Source organism: Eutrigla gurnardus (genome assembly GCF_963514095.1).
Source record: "Eutrigla gurnardus genome assembly, chromosome: 16".
NCBI lineage: Eukaryota > Metazoa > Chordata > Actinopteri > Perciformes > Triglidae > Eutrigla > Eutrigla gurnardus.
The window spans coordinates 18,535,372-18,552,872 of NC_139927.1; the positions used below are offsets into that span (position 1 = coordinate 18,535,372).

General features: G+C 42.7%; 1 protein-coding gene across 1 annotated transcript; it reads right to left on the bottom strand.

Annotated features, from left to right (window-relative positions):
• Window positions 1-1,733: 1,733 nt before the first annotated feature.
• On the bottom strand, window positions 1,734-16,544 carry slc35d3 (solute carrier family 35 member D3). Its single transcript, XM_084029954.1, has 4 exons — window positions 16,082-16,544; window positions 6,842-7,052; window positions 3,791-3,948; window positions 1,734-3,262 (listed from the first exon to the last, which is right to left on the bottom strand). The coding sequence occupies exons 1-4, from the start codon at window positions 16,304-16,306 to the stop codon at window positions 2,531-2,533; spliced, it is 1,326 nt and encodes a 441-aa protein (XP_083886080.1). The 5' UTR covers window positions 16,307-16,544; the 3' UTR covers window positions 1,734-2,530.
• Between the last annotated feature and the right edge of the window lie 957 nt (window positions 16,545-17,501).

The following is a 17,501-nucleotide window of genomic DNA, read 5'->3' on the forward strand; positions in this document are numbered from 1 at the left end:
GTTTTGTGACGCAGCGCAGGGTGGAGCAGGGTGGGGGAGCTGGCGCAATGCAAGTTTCGATCAGCGCAGCCTTGCGCACGGTCAGTTTGGCAGTTTGGTGGATTGCCTGCGCCAAGATGGGTGTGGTGGCGCAGCAGGGGGAGGCGTCACAGATTCAGCTTGGCTCAGCGGAAGTTTCGTGGCAAAAAGCCTCGCAGAGACTGCGCTGTAAAGCCCTGATTATGCTTCCGCGTAGTGATAACGCAACGGCAACGCAACGGCCACGCAGTTGCTTGGAGACCGTGATGGTTCTGCGTTGGGTTTACGTGTCGAAATGCAATTCAAAGCCACACCGGTAAAGGGCGCTATGGTTTTTGTAAAGACTGACCGACCGACCGAGACTCTTGACATATATCATCGTAAGCTTCGTTATAGCCTATTTGTTTACTTTCCGGCTTTAAACATCCACTATTTTTCAGAACTTGGTGTTTTATTTCTTTGTGCAAAAGCGACAAGGTGCAAACAATAAAACGAGGTGAAAACAATAAAAGTAGCCTTTTAAAAGTTTAAATGGCGGTGTTTATGAGTGGAAACCGGATAGCGGTCTCCAGCGGATGTAGTTAGTGGACCAATCACAGCCAAAGCCGCTGCGTTGGCGTTGCGTTGGTGTTGCGTCGCCTCGACGCGCGTCTAGGATTTTTGGGAGGCACACGTCAGGCCCTTGCGTCGGACGTAAGGGGGTCGCAAGGACGTAAGGGGTCCGCAAGCCCCCTTGCGTTGTGTCGACGCGGAAGCATAATTCAGCCTTAAGCCTGCTCCAACCTGGTCTACTCATGGCGCAAGGCGAATTACAGCTGGCGGAGCAGTGCGCACACGTCACCAAGACCTCACAGGCAGGTTTCCACAGTTCCAGGCACATTTAAATGCAATAAATAATCACAACAAACACTATTTAATGCAACTAATTGAATCAACACGTGAATTTATATATATCTATATAGATTGTCCGGAAACTCAGCCTGACTGAATTAACACAGCTGAAATTTGGACCAGAAACGCGCAACTTTGCCGCGAGCTGGAACCGGAGTTGGGGCTGCAGCTGGTCTGAGTGGCACGCGAGGTCCCGGTGTCCCGCCGTTCTGGTGTTGGACGGCGAATCCGGTGCAGCTGTGGAGCGCAGATGATGAAGACAGTGATGATGATGATGAATGGCCCGGCCGGCTCGCGCAGGCACCGGGTTCTCGCCACCATTATGTCTACTGCTGTGCGCCCTGACCCTGTTTTGTGATAGACATGCCTAAAATGTGCCTACAATTTCTATAGTGATATAATATCGGCATTATAATTATTATGACTATACGCACACACAACTCGTGATGCGCACGGTGGGAGCAGCGGCGCTGCTTCTGTCATCGGGTTGTCAAGTGACGGAACTTGCACTGCACCTCGCCTGGCGCATTAAAGGTGAGGAGAGGAGCTCATTTGATTGGTAAAGATCTGAATCGGATGTGTTAATCCCACTCCACGCCTTGTCTCCTCCTCGTCTCCCACTCACCCTTTCTTCTCCTCCCTCTTTTCCGACTTGTGTGGGTGGGAGCGACGGGAGGTGTGCCTGCGCCAGACTGCGCGGTGCACAAAACTTGCAAAGTCCAGGCAGATACACCCCGTCGGTGTGGCGCAGGTGCGCTGCGCGCCGACTATGCCTGGTCTACGAAACTAGGGCCCACAATGTTAGTGAGCCCTATCTGTCGTTCATACTGTTTCCCCTTGCTTCCAGTCTTTTTGCCTAGCTAGGCTATTAGGGTGGCACTACCACAGTGGGAGGAAAAAGAAATAAATAAAATACCTCACTGAAACATGACACACATTGTGAATTTTTCTTTACATAGTTTTGTAATCATGATGGTGATTAGACACATGGATGGCGAATCAAACATATACAGGAGTGAGGGAGACAAACGAGACTCAAAAACTCCAAATCCCAGTGTGAATGTAGCCGTTAGCATTTTGTGACCAGTGCATGCTTTTAACAACGGAATAAACTTGATCTGAGGTTTCAGAAACCAGGATTCAAACAGGTTTTAGCAAAACAAAACAGAAGCTTTCAGGTGTTTGCTGGTACCTGATTGGACGTTTGCACAAGATGCACCTTTTTCTACAAGACACGTTTGTTTCGATAGCCAGCTAATCGTTGGAGACGCCAGCCAAATCATGCTACATCAAGGCTAGCCTGGTCACTGCCGCACGCCTCGGAGCTTTGAGGCAGAAGTCAACATCCATGTTTCTCCACCAGGAACCTCTTTTTATTTTTATCAAAAACATGATTGTATGCTCTACTGTTCTTTGCACTCGTAGCCTTGTGTGCTTTATTTGAACTTTTAGCACAGAAAGCGTCGGCTTTCATCGAGGTATCACAGCAACAGCAGCAAACAAACATTTGTCCAGCTAATGTCTAATAAAAGAAGTTCCCGGTGGCTTTAGTCTCTTCAGCAGCATGTTCAACACTTTCATCTAATGTAGTTTTAGAGTCTGTCCAGGTCTGTCCGGCCCCTTAAGGACTCTGCTGCTCCATGTTTTCAATCAAGGGATCTTTCTTCATAAACTGCAGATGTCTGATGGACCTCCACACCCCGACATAGCTGTCACTGACTGACTGAGTGGGGGTGGCGTTCTCCCTGTAGAGATGCTCCTTCTGCATCTCCACCACCTCCTTTTCTGTCATGGTGCGGGAATGCACGCCTGCTTCTGCGTCTCCTAGTGCACCGTCTCCTGTCCACACCTCTCCGTTAGCCGGCGCAACCTCGTCCTTCCTTTCGCCACTCAACACTCCCTCTTTCTCCGGATGTCCTGGATCAGATCCAACAGGTCCGTCGCCGTTCAGAGGTGGTTTCTCCCTGTAAGGTTCGCCAGGCGGCGCTCCGTCCTTCCCTGCCTCCTCCAGGTCCTCGTACAAGCTCTTCTTCTTCGTCTCGAAGTATTTGACCACACAGTAGGTGATCGAGCCGATGGTGTTGACCACCACGCCGCCGATGAACAGTCTGGTCGGCATGACGTCAGTGAATGCCAGCATGCCAACAGTGATGGTGGCGATACTCTTGACCACACCGACGAAGCTGGTGGTGACGGCGGAGTTGATGTAGGTGCAGTGCAGCGTGGTAAAGTTCATGGCGCAGCCGATGAAGACGCAGAAGATGAAGATGACCGTGACGTGGGGGTCCTTCCAGCCCTCGTAAGACCACATGTTGATGGTGTCCATGGAGATGAGGGAGCAAATGAGAAGCACCTGAGAGCGGTGAAGAGAAAAATGAGTTATTTAGCAAAGACAAAAAACATGAACATGAAGAGAGGTGGTAAAAAAGAAACAAGAGAAAGAAAGGTGAAAGGAGGGAACATATTTGGAGTAAAACATTAAGATAAGTAGAGACAAAACAAAATGAAGACAATAAAATAATTAACCATGACAAAACAGATACTGATGAAGAAAGAAAGTAGAACAAATACATTGATTTCTAGAACATAGAGAAGGGAAAAGGATGCATGTGAAAGAAAACCAAAAGAGAGTAAACCTAGATATGAAAAGGAAAGAGAAAAATAAACTAAAGACAGATGATAACATAAGGAAGCAGATAACAGAGGAAGAAAGACAGATGAGTGGACATTTAAAATAATATAACACAGAATTAAGTGAAAAGAAAGATAAAGAGGAACTAAAGAAGAGACAAACAACAGGTAGAAAGTATGACCAAAAATGAGCAAAAAACTTTATTACAAACTCAGGGAGAATCAATACGTCAACCTCAACAGGCCTTACCGGCGAAGCCATGACGGCGATGGCGTACTGTGCTGTGAGTGGTCCATACTCGCTGTCCAGACTGGTTTTCTGGATCACGACAAGGAAGGTGGCGTGGATGATGACCGCCAAGACGCCGGTGACATAACCGAAGGGATCGCCGGTGAGATCACCAGCACCTGGGGAGGAAATCAACAGAACATGTTCCCAATGTTTGTGTGATATTCCTTTTCCTTTCATATGTGTTTGTATTAATTTGGTTTCCTGGTCGTCTTCTGTATAGCTGATTCATTTGAAAACAAAAATCAGGTAAAAATATGGATGTGATGTTTACATGAATGCTAAAAGACTGTATACTAATTAGCTGATAGATATTATTCCAAGACAACCTGTAACCCCACAAAATAACAAAACTTACACTATCTAAGAGGTTTTGTTGTCTAAAACTAAGGTTGGTTTTGTTGTCTAAACCTAACGTTGGTTTTGTTGTCTAAAGTAAACCTAATGTTGGTTTTGTTGTTTAAACCTAACGTTGTTTTTGTTGTTGAAACCTAACGTTGGTTTTGTTGTCTTTTGTTGTCTAAACCTAAAATTTGTTTTGTTGTTCAAACCTAACGTTGGTTTCGTTGTGTCAACCTAACGTTGGTTTTGTTGTCTAAACCTAACTTTGGTTTTGTCATCTTTTGTTGTCTAAACCTAACGTTGGTTTCGTTGTGTCAACCTAACGTTGGTTTCGTTGTGTCAACCTAACATTGGTTTCGTTGTCTAAACCTAACTTTGGTTTTGTCATCTTTTGTTGTCTAAACCTAACGTTGGTTTTGTTGTCTAAACCTAACGTTGGTTTTGTTGTCTAAAGTAAACCTAATGTTGGTTTTGTTGTTAAAATCTAACGTTGTTTTTGTTGTTGAACCCTAACGTTGGTTTCGTTGTCTAAACCTAACGTTGGTTTTGTCGTCTCTTGTTTTCTAAACCTAACGTTGGTTTTGTAGTCTAAACCTAACGTTGGTTTTGTTGTCTAAAGTAAACCTAATGTTGGTTTTGTTGTTTAAACCTAACGTTGTTTTTGTTATTGAAACCTAACGTTGGTTTTGTTGTCTTTTGTTGTCTAAACCTAACGTTGGTTTTGTTGTCTAAACCTAACGTTGGTTTTGTTGTCTAAAGTAAACCTAATGTTGGTTTTGTTGTTTAAACCTAACGTTGTTTTTGTTGTTGAAACCTAACATTGGTTTTGTTGTCTTTTGTTGTCTAAACCTAAAGTTGGTTTTGTTGTTTAAACCTAACGTTGGTTTTTTGTTTAAACCTAACGTTGGTTTGTTGTCTAAAGCTAACGTGGGTTTTGTTGTTTAAACCTAACGTTGGTTTTGTAGTGTAATGTCATCCCATCAATCTGTCAATTTAACACATTCTTACAATTTTGGTTGTGTGTTTTTGGTTGTGCATATGTGTGCTATTTGATGTCGCCAGACATTTGCCTCAATGAAGTTTGAGGCTTCATTATTAATCACCAAGTTCCTTTGTCTTCAGTGCACCTTGGTTATGTATCCATATCCATGTATGTTATGTGTCTCCTCAAAAAGAAGGAATGATTAAAAACTAGAAGAGGAAATAAGTGGAAAGAGTGAAAGGCAGTGTGGGAGTTTGATGGTGGGAAATCAGAAGAGACGATGAATGAAGACAGAAAATGGAGCAGGAGGAGGAGAGATGTGGAGAATTAATCCTGTGCTGGATGTAGGCTGGAAACTTGCATTTAAACTGAGAGAGCGACAGAAAACAGCTACTAACACTAAAAATACTAAATCCGTCTCTGAACTTAAAACATTATGAATATATCTTAACGTTATGTTTGAGAACATTTTTATGCTCTAGCCTCTGAATAAAGATAGTGACAGAAAACATTTTAAATTGTAACAGATCCCATAACAAGATCCAACCACCATCGACCAAATAACAAGTATCCTGATATCTCTTATTCCTCTCTCTATTAAAAACATGAATGAGCCCAATTCATCGCCATAATCACACTCACCAAACCTGACAAACGAAATGATTCTGACTGTGGTTGACCAGAAAAAAACAAAAGTCATCTCCAGTATGAAAGTCACACACTTCGTTGACCCATCATCCATGGGACTCCTACAAAGTTTTGCTGTGGTAGAAAATCATGCTAATTCTTCGTCGTTTCATGAGGTGTTAATGATGCAGAGATGCAATTTAAAGCCACTTTTTGTAGGATTAGAGGAATGATGCCTCAGTCCATTAGATTCATATTCTGCACATTTCACACTTTATGTTTCGACCCCCCTCCGCAGTTAGAGCCGCAGCGGAGATTGATTCAGGAAATTCATTATTTGTAGTTTTTTCTTTGTTCGTGACTTCAGGATCATTAACAGTAATGGGAGAGGGAAATTTACTGGAGAGGGACATTTACTGCTGGGAAAGATGATTAAAGGATCTTAAAAGGACCAGAAATTAATATAATGGTTAAACAGCTTCACATATAAAGAAAAGTAAAGTTAACAAAGAGGGAGAGGAAGAGTAACGACCAAGAAGAAGAAGAAGAAGAAGAGTTTGACACAGATATGCAAGTGAAAGATCTGATTACTGCAGTTTTATCACAGATAGATGGATCATTTGGGCAGAGATCAAACAAAAAGTCAAACAAGAAGGAAAGTATATTAAAAGAGAGACATTCACCACAAGAATAAACAATTTACAGACTTGAGCTTAACAGACAATCCTAACCTTTATCATTTACTAGAATAACACACCAAAATCTCTGCCTGCAGTTGAGCTGCTTTGTGGGTGATGAATCCCCATGGTATAACAAGGAAGTTTATGACAAATTACTAGTTCCACTGTATCAATCCTGATAACAGAGAAAAAACAACAATCTAGCAATCGTGAGTCAGTCTAATGCTAAATTAGATCAGTACTCTTTTAAAATAGCAAGAATTTTGTTTTGCATTTTGTGCTACAAAATAACCACCGAAAAACACATCAGATCAAAAACACATGCCAGAGGCACTGGAAAGATATGTGACTGTGTGCTAAAAGTGAATGACATTTGTTTACCAGCCAGTGCAGCTCCGCCGGTTGTGATGACGACGGCGACCACCACGCCAATGGATGGCACGCCGTTCCTCAGCACGCACACGCCGATGCTGAGCGTGAAGAGTGGCAGGCAGCGCTTGAACACAACGTACATGGGCAGGCTGAGGCCGCGCAGAGACCACAGAGTGAGAGTGGACTGGAGGGTGGAGAGGATACACACCGGGCCAAACTCCTGCACAGGGAGAGGGAGACACACAAAAAGGTTTACGTCACTAAGGTAGGACATTGTGTTGGTTACATTCACTTCTCAAGACTTACCTGGACGTTAGCCACAATGAGTTCAAGCCAGCCCAGCTCAACCTTCATCATGACCCTAATAACAGGTCTTAATGCTAAAATGTAATGATTCACCCTGTGAGAAACCCATTTGCCCCCAAATGGGAGAGGTCCCCATAGTGTGACTGGGTGACTCAATCCCTGAACACCAACCACACACACACGCGCGCACACACACACACACACACACACACACACACACACACACACACACACACACACACACACACACACACACACACACACACACACACACACACACACACACACACACACACACACACACACACACATTTTCTGGCTGGGCTCTGTGAGCTATAATGCTCACTAACTATGAGCAAAATGAGCAACCATAAAATAACAATTAAACAATCAAAAATATTTGATGGTCAACTAACATATTAGTATGTATGGTAGTAAAAGTGGCACTGGCCTTTAAGGCTAAATGACCTAAGTGTAAATGTAAAAGGGAGGTCAGTGTGGCTCCAACAAACACAATCTCATGACTCGTGTGAAACTAAGAAAAACACTTATTTTATCTTAGTTTACATAACTTACATAACTAACGTCACGTCAGTTATGTATCAAACACGATCGTTTGATTTGTATATATGGTTTTCTGACAACTTTTCAAAATTTTGGAAACAATTTTTTCAACAAGGTCTCAAGATGTTAGAACACAAAGTACAAAGAACATCCAAACTAAACAAAAATGAATCCTAGTATTTAAAAGTAATTCAACTCTCACTAAACAAAATGAGGGCTGGTACAATTACAATATTTCTAAAATCACTTTAATGTTCCCTAGCCTGACTTTTATGAGCCTCTCTGCTATTTAAGTTGGGTTTTATTTCTGAAATGTGAGCAGAATTCATTTGTGTGTTAACTGTTTGCTGAGGGACATTAGCACGTGTTTCAGCATTCATCAAAAATTTTAGTAGCTCCGAACTTACATAGCAAAATCCTCCCTGCCTCTGACTGCTCCTAGAGCTTGTGTGAATAAGGAATGCACATTATATTGCTCGTCATTACCAGAAATTGCAACATTAATGAGTTCTGTGATACAGATACCATGCAGGAGGAGGACCACTTTCTAGGTGTAGAGAGCAGATAAAACCTGTTTTTCATAATATGGGACCTTTAGATCTCAGCATTGGAGAAGTGCTCCTTTCTCTCTTTCTCTTTCCTCACTTGCCCCATGTCTGCAGGTCGAGGGGCTGCACCTCTCCATAGTCATCATCACCTCCTTATATGGTGTTTCATGGGTGGGATTTGTGCTAATTGCTGACCAGCGGGAGAGTACTGTCAGTTTAAGATTGATTGGCATTTGTGAACATACACACACGTCTACGATCAAGTCATAAGTTCTTGAATCTGGAGGAGATTTTTAGTACGGAGTTGTGTGTATAATTATTTTGACCATTTCCGAACCAAAACCAAGTATATACTGTAGTTGCCTTAACCTAACCGAATACAAATACTATGTTGGACACAGTATAAATGTAATGAGCAGAAAATGACACGCCATCCCTGCTATGTTCAAAACTGACACAAGAGGGAATTCTAGAGCGTCATCATTTGAGGCGTAGGGCCGCTAACAAGTGTAGGTATTTGATAGAGGTGGGAGAAATAATCAGTTCTATGATGAGGATGTTGGAGGGAAGGCCTGGCTCTCAGTCTCCACTCTAATTCATCCCAAAGGTGTTCTATTGGGTTGAGGTCAGGACTCTGTGCAGACCAGTCAAGTTCATCCACACCAAACTCTCTCATCCATGTCTTTATGGACCTTGCTTTGTGCACTGGTGCACAGTCATGTTGGAACAGGAAGGGGCCGTCCCCAAACTGTTCCACAAAGTTGGGAGCATGGAATTGTCCAACATCTCTTGGTATGCTAAAGCATTCAGAGTTCCTTTCACTGGAACTAAGGGGCCAAGCCCAGCTCCTGAAAAACACCCCACACCATAATCCCCCTCCACCAAACTTTACACGTGGCACGATGCAGTCAGACAAGTACCGTTGTCCTGGCAACCGCCAAATCCCAGGCTCGTCCATCAGATTGCCAGATGGAGAAGCGTGATTGGTCCCTCCAGAGAACGTCTCCACTGCTCTAGAGTCCAATGGCGGCGTGCTTTACACCACTGCATCCAACGCTTTGCATTGCACTTGCTGATGTATGGCTTGGATCAGTGGCGAGCGGTGACCTTTTACTGCGGTCATGCTGAAGTGTCAATACCATGCGCGCCCGTGGGGGGGCATTATATTTTTGAATAAAAAATATAATATGGTTAGTGGAAACAGCTTGTAGTGATCACGTTGGTCCAGAGTACATTTGATCACTATAAGCGGTTGATTACTAAAACCGAATTGTTATTACAGTATTTCACTTATTTTTTTTATGGAGAACATCATCTAAATGCTAGTTGTATAGTTTTTCAATGAGAAAAAATGTAACGAAGCGGTCGTCAGCGCGATCCTCTCGTCAGCTCCAAACTCACCCGTCTGCACCTCAATCACAGACCACAGCTGGTTTTCCGCACAGTATTTACAGTAACTCACTGACACGTCTCAGATCAGTAGGTGCTGCTGCCGGTGTGTTTTTAAAACGAACTAGGCTAGTAGCGCCGCAGATTTCTCATTCCCCACCTTGTTTGACTGAGAGTGTTTCGAGATGGTTTTCATGAATGAACAGGCAATATGTCGCTGTCAGACCGGATCGTTTGACGGGAGGGGGGTCGGCTAGCTAGCCATTTATCTTTCTCATACGCGCTAGCTTGAGAGTGACGGACACGGACGGAATTCTTTGCAGTCTTTGTGATATTTACTTCAGGAGTAGGCCGACCACTTGGAATTATAGATTTCTTTTCCTCAAAAGGTCTCCGCGAAAACGGCACTGAACGCAAAGCCTGAAATTAATATTTTCAGCCATTTTGACCAGGCTACACAATGAATGAACCACTGACAGTTTCCCGCTGAACAATTCAAACAAGTCATTTTTGCGCATGCGCGTTGGCAGATAAGCTGCTTCACTGACAGCTTTTTTGCCATTCAAAATGCTCATCTACAGTAAACACAGCCTTTAGCAGTAACTCTACTAGTCGGTGTCACAGTGCGCATGCGCGAAACAAGCTGTCAGCTTTCCAGCTTTTCGCAAGCAAAACGGGACAGATTAGGCACGGATTTAAGACCAAAACAGTAAAACTAAGGTATTGTATAATTGAACACACTGCCAGATTAATATTTTCAATTATTTTTATTGAAGGGCTTGGGCATGCACTGCATTTATAGCTTATTATGACCGCTCGCCCATGGCTTGGATGCAGTTGATCGCCATGGAAACCCATTCCATGAAGCTCTCTATGCTGTTCTTGAGCTAATCTGAAGGCCACATTTTATATAAGTAATGTAGCACATCAACTGTATCGCACAAATAGGAATTAGTTTGAAATATTTCAAGGAAATATTCTCATTATATTTAGATCAAAATATGATGCATCGAGAATCGTTTAATAATCTAATCGTGACCCTCTGAATCATAATCGAATAGAATCGTGAGGTGACTGGCGTTTCCCACCACTAGTATTTGACGAGTGGGAGTGAGAATGTGTTGAATGGAAAGATGAATACAAGTTGAGTCAAATGTAAAAATGTATACATACAAAAATATACACAAAATGAAATATATAAAATTTAAAAAAACAAAGTACAACTGAGTTCATCTTTGCAGGTATTTGGTCATAAATAACTATTGAATAATAATGCTTATAATAATAAGCAATAATGAGGAACAAGACAAATTCCAATTATGCCCTGATGATGACGTGAGATTTAAAAGTAATTTCACTCAGGGAACGAGTCTGCACAGGTGATTTATTAAGACAAACAAATCTGAGGTTACCTCAAATGAACAATGCAGTGTGTAGCTCAGTACTGAAAGTAATGCTGAGTGCTGTGGAGGTGTTGAAGATGCAAAGCGAATGATGCTGGGTGGCTGTTGGCTGTATGTAGACAGAGACGTGGGCTGCTTTTCAATATGTTAACTTGTGCTTCTTCGTGTCCTCTCGGTTGCCGTACACCATCATGGATGATGCTCCAATCCCTTAAGGAGACGAGGAGGGACAAGAGAGGAGGCTTCTGGAGGAAGGAAACACCAGTGTATCCTTTGCAGAAGTCTTTTAGGCACCCGCAACATAAAAGAGAAGTGACGCACAGCTGGAAAAATCTCCAACCATGGCAGGACTACAAATTTTACTCTTCCTTGTTGTTTTCCTAGTTCTACTTATTTAAGATGATGAAACTTTCTGCCCTTAACAGGACAAATTATAACGCAATATCAATAAGATTCTGTGCTCATATGCTGTTTAATATGTACACATATAGTATAGCCTGTGTGTTAAATAAAATTACATAACTTCTGAACATTCTTGACAGGTTGTAAATTGAATTAATAGTGAATACTTAAGTTGACATTAACACTGTTATAATCATAAAATACAGCAGCATAACAAAACAATGGGTTTGTGCCACGTATCATATTTAACTGATATATCTTTAGAATTATGCTCTGCGTCAGCAATGTGTCGTCTTGGTAAATGCCTTGACTCTTCTTTCCTTGAGGAGACACGTTAGCATATGGAAAATCACCCCAAGTGAAGACATGGACCAGCTGATAACCATCCCATGTGCAGTTTGATTAGATGCTACATGAACCACATTTCATCATCAGTCAGGGTGATCAAATTCAGTTGTAAACATCCAAGTTTAAAGAAAACAGTTGTTTTTGTTCTAATTGTATAAACTCATATTTAGCCAGAGCCAAATTTGACCTTCGAGACAGCTGAAATTACGGAGCTGGAAGCAGCTCAAAACAGCTACATGGACTCAACAGATAAAATAATTTGGCAGAACTTTCAGCATGTTTAGGTAGCAGCATTATTAGTACTTAGTAGCATAGTGTTTTCATCTTAATGGTTCAGGTTTAATTGTCCATAATTGGAAAATATGTTTCCACACAACAAAACTGTTTTGTGAATCAAATTCCATGGCAAACGATTACGTTTGCTCTGGACGTTTCATAAATTGCCTTCAAACGAGTCAGTGCAAGTCCCAGTAGGGACCAAGTCTTGGTGGTGGACAAGTCATAAAACACAGGACTTTGGGAGACTGATGTTAGTGTCCAATCAGAACCAATTAGTTCTGTTATGTTTTTGTGTTGTTTTGTGTCAATTTCATAATAATTTAACCCAAACCATGATGTTTCTTACTAAACATAACCAAGTAGTTGCCTAAACCACTGTTCAGTCTGGAAAAAATGTGTTATTATAGGAGACAGTAGCCAGTGAGACCTCCAGTTCTGAAAAGTGAAGCCAAGGCTAAAGTGCCTTCAACTTGCATTCTCTGTACTGGCCATCAGGGGGGCGACACCTGATTGCAAAAGAAGTCTGATTGCATGGAGGTCTATGAGAAAATTAACCCTATTCTGACTTGATTTATTATCTCAGTAAACATTGTAAATATAAGTGTATGGTCACAATCTCTAGTTTCAAGTCTTTTTCAATCCAGCATGATGTTCATTTAGTACATTATGGTCAATTTAGAGTCCAACAGACCAGAAAGCAGGGGATGCTTTAGGGCGGGGCTACCTGGTGATTGACAGGTCGTTACCACCCCCTCACTACTGTCGCTACCACTGTAATTAGCTACTAAGATAACAGTTAACATCATATGCCAGATGCATTCACGGGACTTTGGTGTAGCCACAGCAGCAGTTCAGTCTTCTTGCCCATCTTTCCGGTTAATGAAGGATACTGTAGCTCTAAAGGGGCGTTCACACCAAATTGCATGTAAAGTTAATGCATAGACGCGACCTGCAGCATATTTGCAAGACGAAGTTTCTGCGGTGCAAATCGAGCGTTGGACGTGCCACACCGAATGAGGCGAAATGTTTCATCGCTCGAGTTGAAATATGCCGAGACAACATTATTTTCAGTGTTTACGGAGTAGCTACGGTGTTAGCATAGCCTAGCTCTGAGCGAGCCAAACGCCATTGGCAAAAAAAGCATTTTTAAAGTTATTTGCATATCATCTTAACGGACAAACTCAACCAATCATGACTTCGGACTTTTTACCAATCATCGTTACTTCTTTATTCATGTATTGCAACTAAATCGCAATGTCGTTTCTTGATTTTGGAGCACGGCCCACTAGTGGACAGGCGATCTGCGGCTTGCCATTCAGAGTGAATACAGATATGAAATTCATCGATTCCCCTCCAGGATAAACTCAGACAGGATGCCGTTTAGTTTCCCAGTGTTGTGACTTCCACAACATGTACAAAGCAGTAACAAAATCAGGAGATGAGAAAAGCCCTGTTTACCAGGATGATGTCCTGTACCATCGATGTTACATTGTTTATAACTTTAACTGAAAAGCTGTTTCATGGTTGAAGTTAAGTTGCTTATAATATCTGCCCCCCACATTAAAAAAACTGATTGAAATGAAAGGATGGTATCCAGGTAGTGAAAGGTTGGGATCCAGGTAGAAGGGTCCTGGATCAGGTCTACACTCAACAAGTAGCCTATTTGGTCCTATAAATAGTTGTCCTGACGGTCATAAAAGTCCTTTTCATCTTGTCGTTCAACAGTGTTACGACCATGGCCGTATTGATTTCTGTTTAGTTCTGTTTTCACCCATACATGTGTTCTTCCCAGTATGTCTGTGCAGGGTCGCTGTGCCCGATTGAGTTCCCCATTGGTGGGTCAAATTGCCGGCGGCCGCTGATTGATGTCTGCCTGATGGCGGGCCATTCTTAGGACGGAGGCACCACCGGAGCGAAAGAGCAAACTTTACCCATTTCTCTACCAGCCACGCCAACGTGCGTCTCGAGAGAGTGACATTGTTGTAAACGTTGAGCTGTATTCTACTGGACGTTGTAGGGTGGCCAGTTCCTTTTGTATGCTTTTCTCCTGTTTAGGGAGGGAAGGTACTGTATTTTGTTTTCTAAAAGGCAAGGCTTATTTATTTGGGGACTTTCATAGTAAGGCTATGTTTATTTTGTTGGATTGGGCCACCCTGAGCCATTACCATACATTTGACCAGTTGTGTGACCATCTCAAATTGTGTCAACATATTAACTGTATCCAAGGAGACTGTGTCGGTGGCTGCTTGGGGATTTGGGAAGGGTTGAGACTCAGCTTCATGTCATGCCCTGGCTCCCCTTAGACAGGGCATGACAAGCAGAAAGGCAGAAATGTATCCTGTGGCACCAGCGAAACAAATAAGCATTGCTCCACAGCACTACTAGTGGTCAGAAACTGCACATCATTTTAACTGACAACTGGGAGCGGCCAGCTGCTAAAGAGGATGGACTAGGTCAGAGATAGGTATTGTATAACCTTTGGACACTGAGTAACATGATTCATTAGTGTCCATAGTCATGTGTAGGGACAATTGGACGATATCGGATTTAATCACGGATCACGATAAAGAATAATATAAGTTGATCGTGGTGAATTTCCATTGTTGGGTTAGTAAATATCTTCATGAGTGACTTGAAGAAGCTGTCTAACTTGCTAGCATGAATGTATCTATGCAGGGAGACCTTATGATTTATTATGTGTATGTGTATTTATGATTATGATATATTTTTCACTAAAAATAATGTTCACGGAAAAAAGACTGATTGTACAATAAAAATATTTGTTTCTTAACAAAATGTAAAGTGAGAACAAGCTTGAGTGCTATTTTAAGAGTTTTGATATTCTGACGATTATCGGGACGATATCGTGACATGAAATGTTCATATCGCTCCACGCCTAGTCATGTGATCCATTTGTCACTCTCTAGTCACGTCATCCACGCTCTTTTCCTTAACCTAATAGGTTTTGTTGCCTTGACCTCACTTCCTGTGAGGTCTATTTTGTAACACGTTTGTAACAAGGGTATATTGACACGCTAGGAGAACGTGGAGCGTCATAGTTTTAACCACGCTGCGTCAGTTGACGCATTAGAGTGAGAACGTGTTGGTCTCTTCACATCAGTCCACAAGTTTGTGTTCTAAACTTTGTGTTCTGGATGCTCGTTAGCGTAGCTTGCAAACTGATTCCCACGAGATGTCATTTTGTATTATTGAAACACCTGCAGCAGCTCTGTGTTCGCCCTCCATCATACAAAGAAGGCAGGTGGAGCTATCAACTCTCTTTCAGGGTGATGGATGAGCAGCAGCAAGCTGACTCCCACAGTTGTCCTTGGGATTGAAGTGATACCACCAACTACTTTCAGATGTTGCACCAATCAAATGTGCAGTATTCACGCACTAATGTCGGAACATGAACACACTTTCACTGCTTTCTTAAATAATGTTAACATCACTTCACCCGCCGTTTTAGACGCATTCAAGCTTAATTAGTCCTGTCAATAAAGTTAATGAATCTATCAGTCAATCAGCTACTCAGCCAATCTGTCAGTCGGTCAATTAATCAATCCATAAATCCATCAATCCATCAATCAATCAATCAATCAATCAATCAATCAATCAATCAATCAATCAACTGGAAAACAGCAACAGCCACTTTGAACCAGGTTACAGTTTTTTTTTAACATGCAGATTTACATGTTAATGTAAGTCATGAATGGTAAATTGTCGTGATGTAATAAACAACGCTGTGGGTGTTATTAGCCCACTGTAGATTGTTGAGTGATTTCAGCCAAGTTTATACACATTTAATACATTTATACAAGTTATTTAAATGTATTAACATATATGTATTTAAGTTGTCAATAATTGTACCTGGAAGCATCCGAAGAAGGACCAATATGAGCGAGACTTCCTATATCATTTGCGCCTCGTTAAAGTGACAAGTTGCGGAGATAAAGCCAAAGTGAAAGGATTCTGCGCTGCATCTATTCCACCAAATCAACCCGTTTTACCTTGAACAGCTGCAGGCTGAACGGCGGCACGCTGACCTTCCCCAGCCGCCGGAGCACCTCCAGGGTGAGCGCCGCGGTGCTGCTGGTCAGCAGCTGGATGAGCGTCAGGAAGTTGAAGTGATAATTACTGATGAGGAACTTCAGCAGGATGTTCAGGGAGCCGGAGAAGACGCCGTGCGCAACGGCCACGCCAATCCCCAGGAAGCGGCTCTTAAACACATCCATGGTGGTTTGCTGGTCGAGTTAGAGAGAGTCATACAGGAGACACGAAGTCCTGCCGGTGGTCCGTGCTCACAGACCGGGTTGGAGGGGAGGCGGATGGAGGGGGGGATGGTTTTACGCACAGCCGCGACGTGCTGCTGCTGGACGGCGCAGCGGGGGGAGAGGGGGGACGAGGAGCAGCCCACGATGAGCGGACACGGATCTGCTCTCAGCAGCTTCAAGAAACAGGAAAAGTGAGACCTGAAGGCTTTTCTTCTTACTTATAAACTGCAGCTCAGAACAGCTGCTTTCTCTCCAGCTGCATATGATACAAATATTCTTTGCGTTAGTTTCCACTCACTCGTTTATCAGCAGCTTCATCGGTGACTTTCTTCTGTGTGCGTCTGTTCCACGGGAAGAGAAAGAAGAGCAGGAGAAGTGAAGTGAAGCTGCGGCGTAGAAGAAGAGCAGGAGCGCAGCAGATGTACAGGAGGAGAGGACATGCAGGTCGTCCTCCGAGAGCTGCGAGGGAAATATGACATTTTGCCGCAGCGCCTCTTGGCTGTGGACCCAAGGGGGGTGGAGGGGGGGGGGGGGGGGGGGGGGGGGGGGGGGGGCGGTGTAGAGAGAGAGAGAGAGAGAGAGAGAGGGAGAGGGAGAGAGAGAGAGAGAGAGAGAGAGAGAGAGAGAGAGAGAGAGAGGGAGAGGCATAGAGAGAGAGAGAGAGAGAGAGGGATAGAGAGAGATCAACCATAAACTCATCAGCATTCACAAAAACCAACATAGATTAATTTTAATCTAAACTAAAAATACATTATACACACATTATACACATATAGTTATACTTATATACAGTCTACGGTCCGGTATACACCGTAAAACTGTGTTCCGTAGACTGACATTAAACTCCCCAAACTGCATACACAGTAACTGGTTATTGAAATTTAAACAAATCGTCACTGTGATATGTAATGTAAGACACTCTGAAAGGTATACATTATATCACTGTAAAGAGCAAAGGATTATGGGAAACTATCCATTCCGCTCAGAAAGAATTGTGTTGGTTTATGTCGACATGTTTAATGCTCAATAATTCAAGAGCAAATAAGGACAAAAGTTCATGAGAAGTTGGCAGTTGCTGCGTAAAAACAAGAGTGCTGCAATGCAATTTAATTGATTGATTTTTTTTTTACGGGAAGCCAGCAAATGAAAAAGGTGA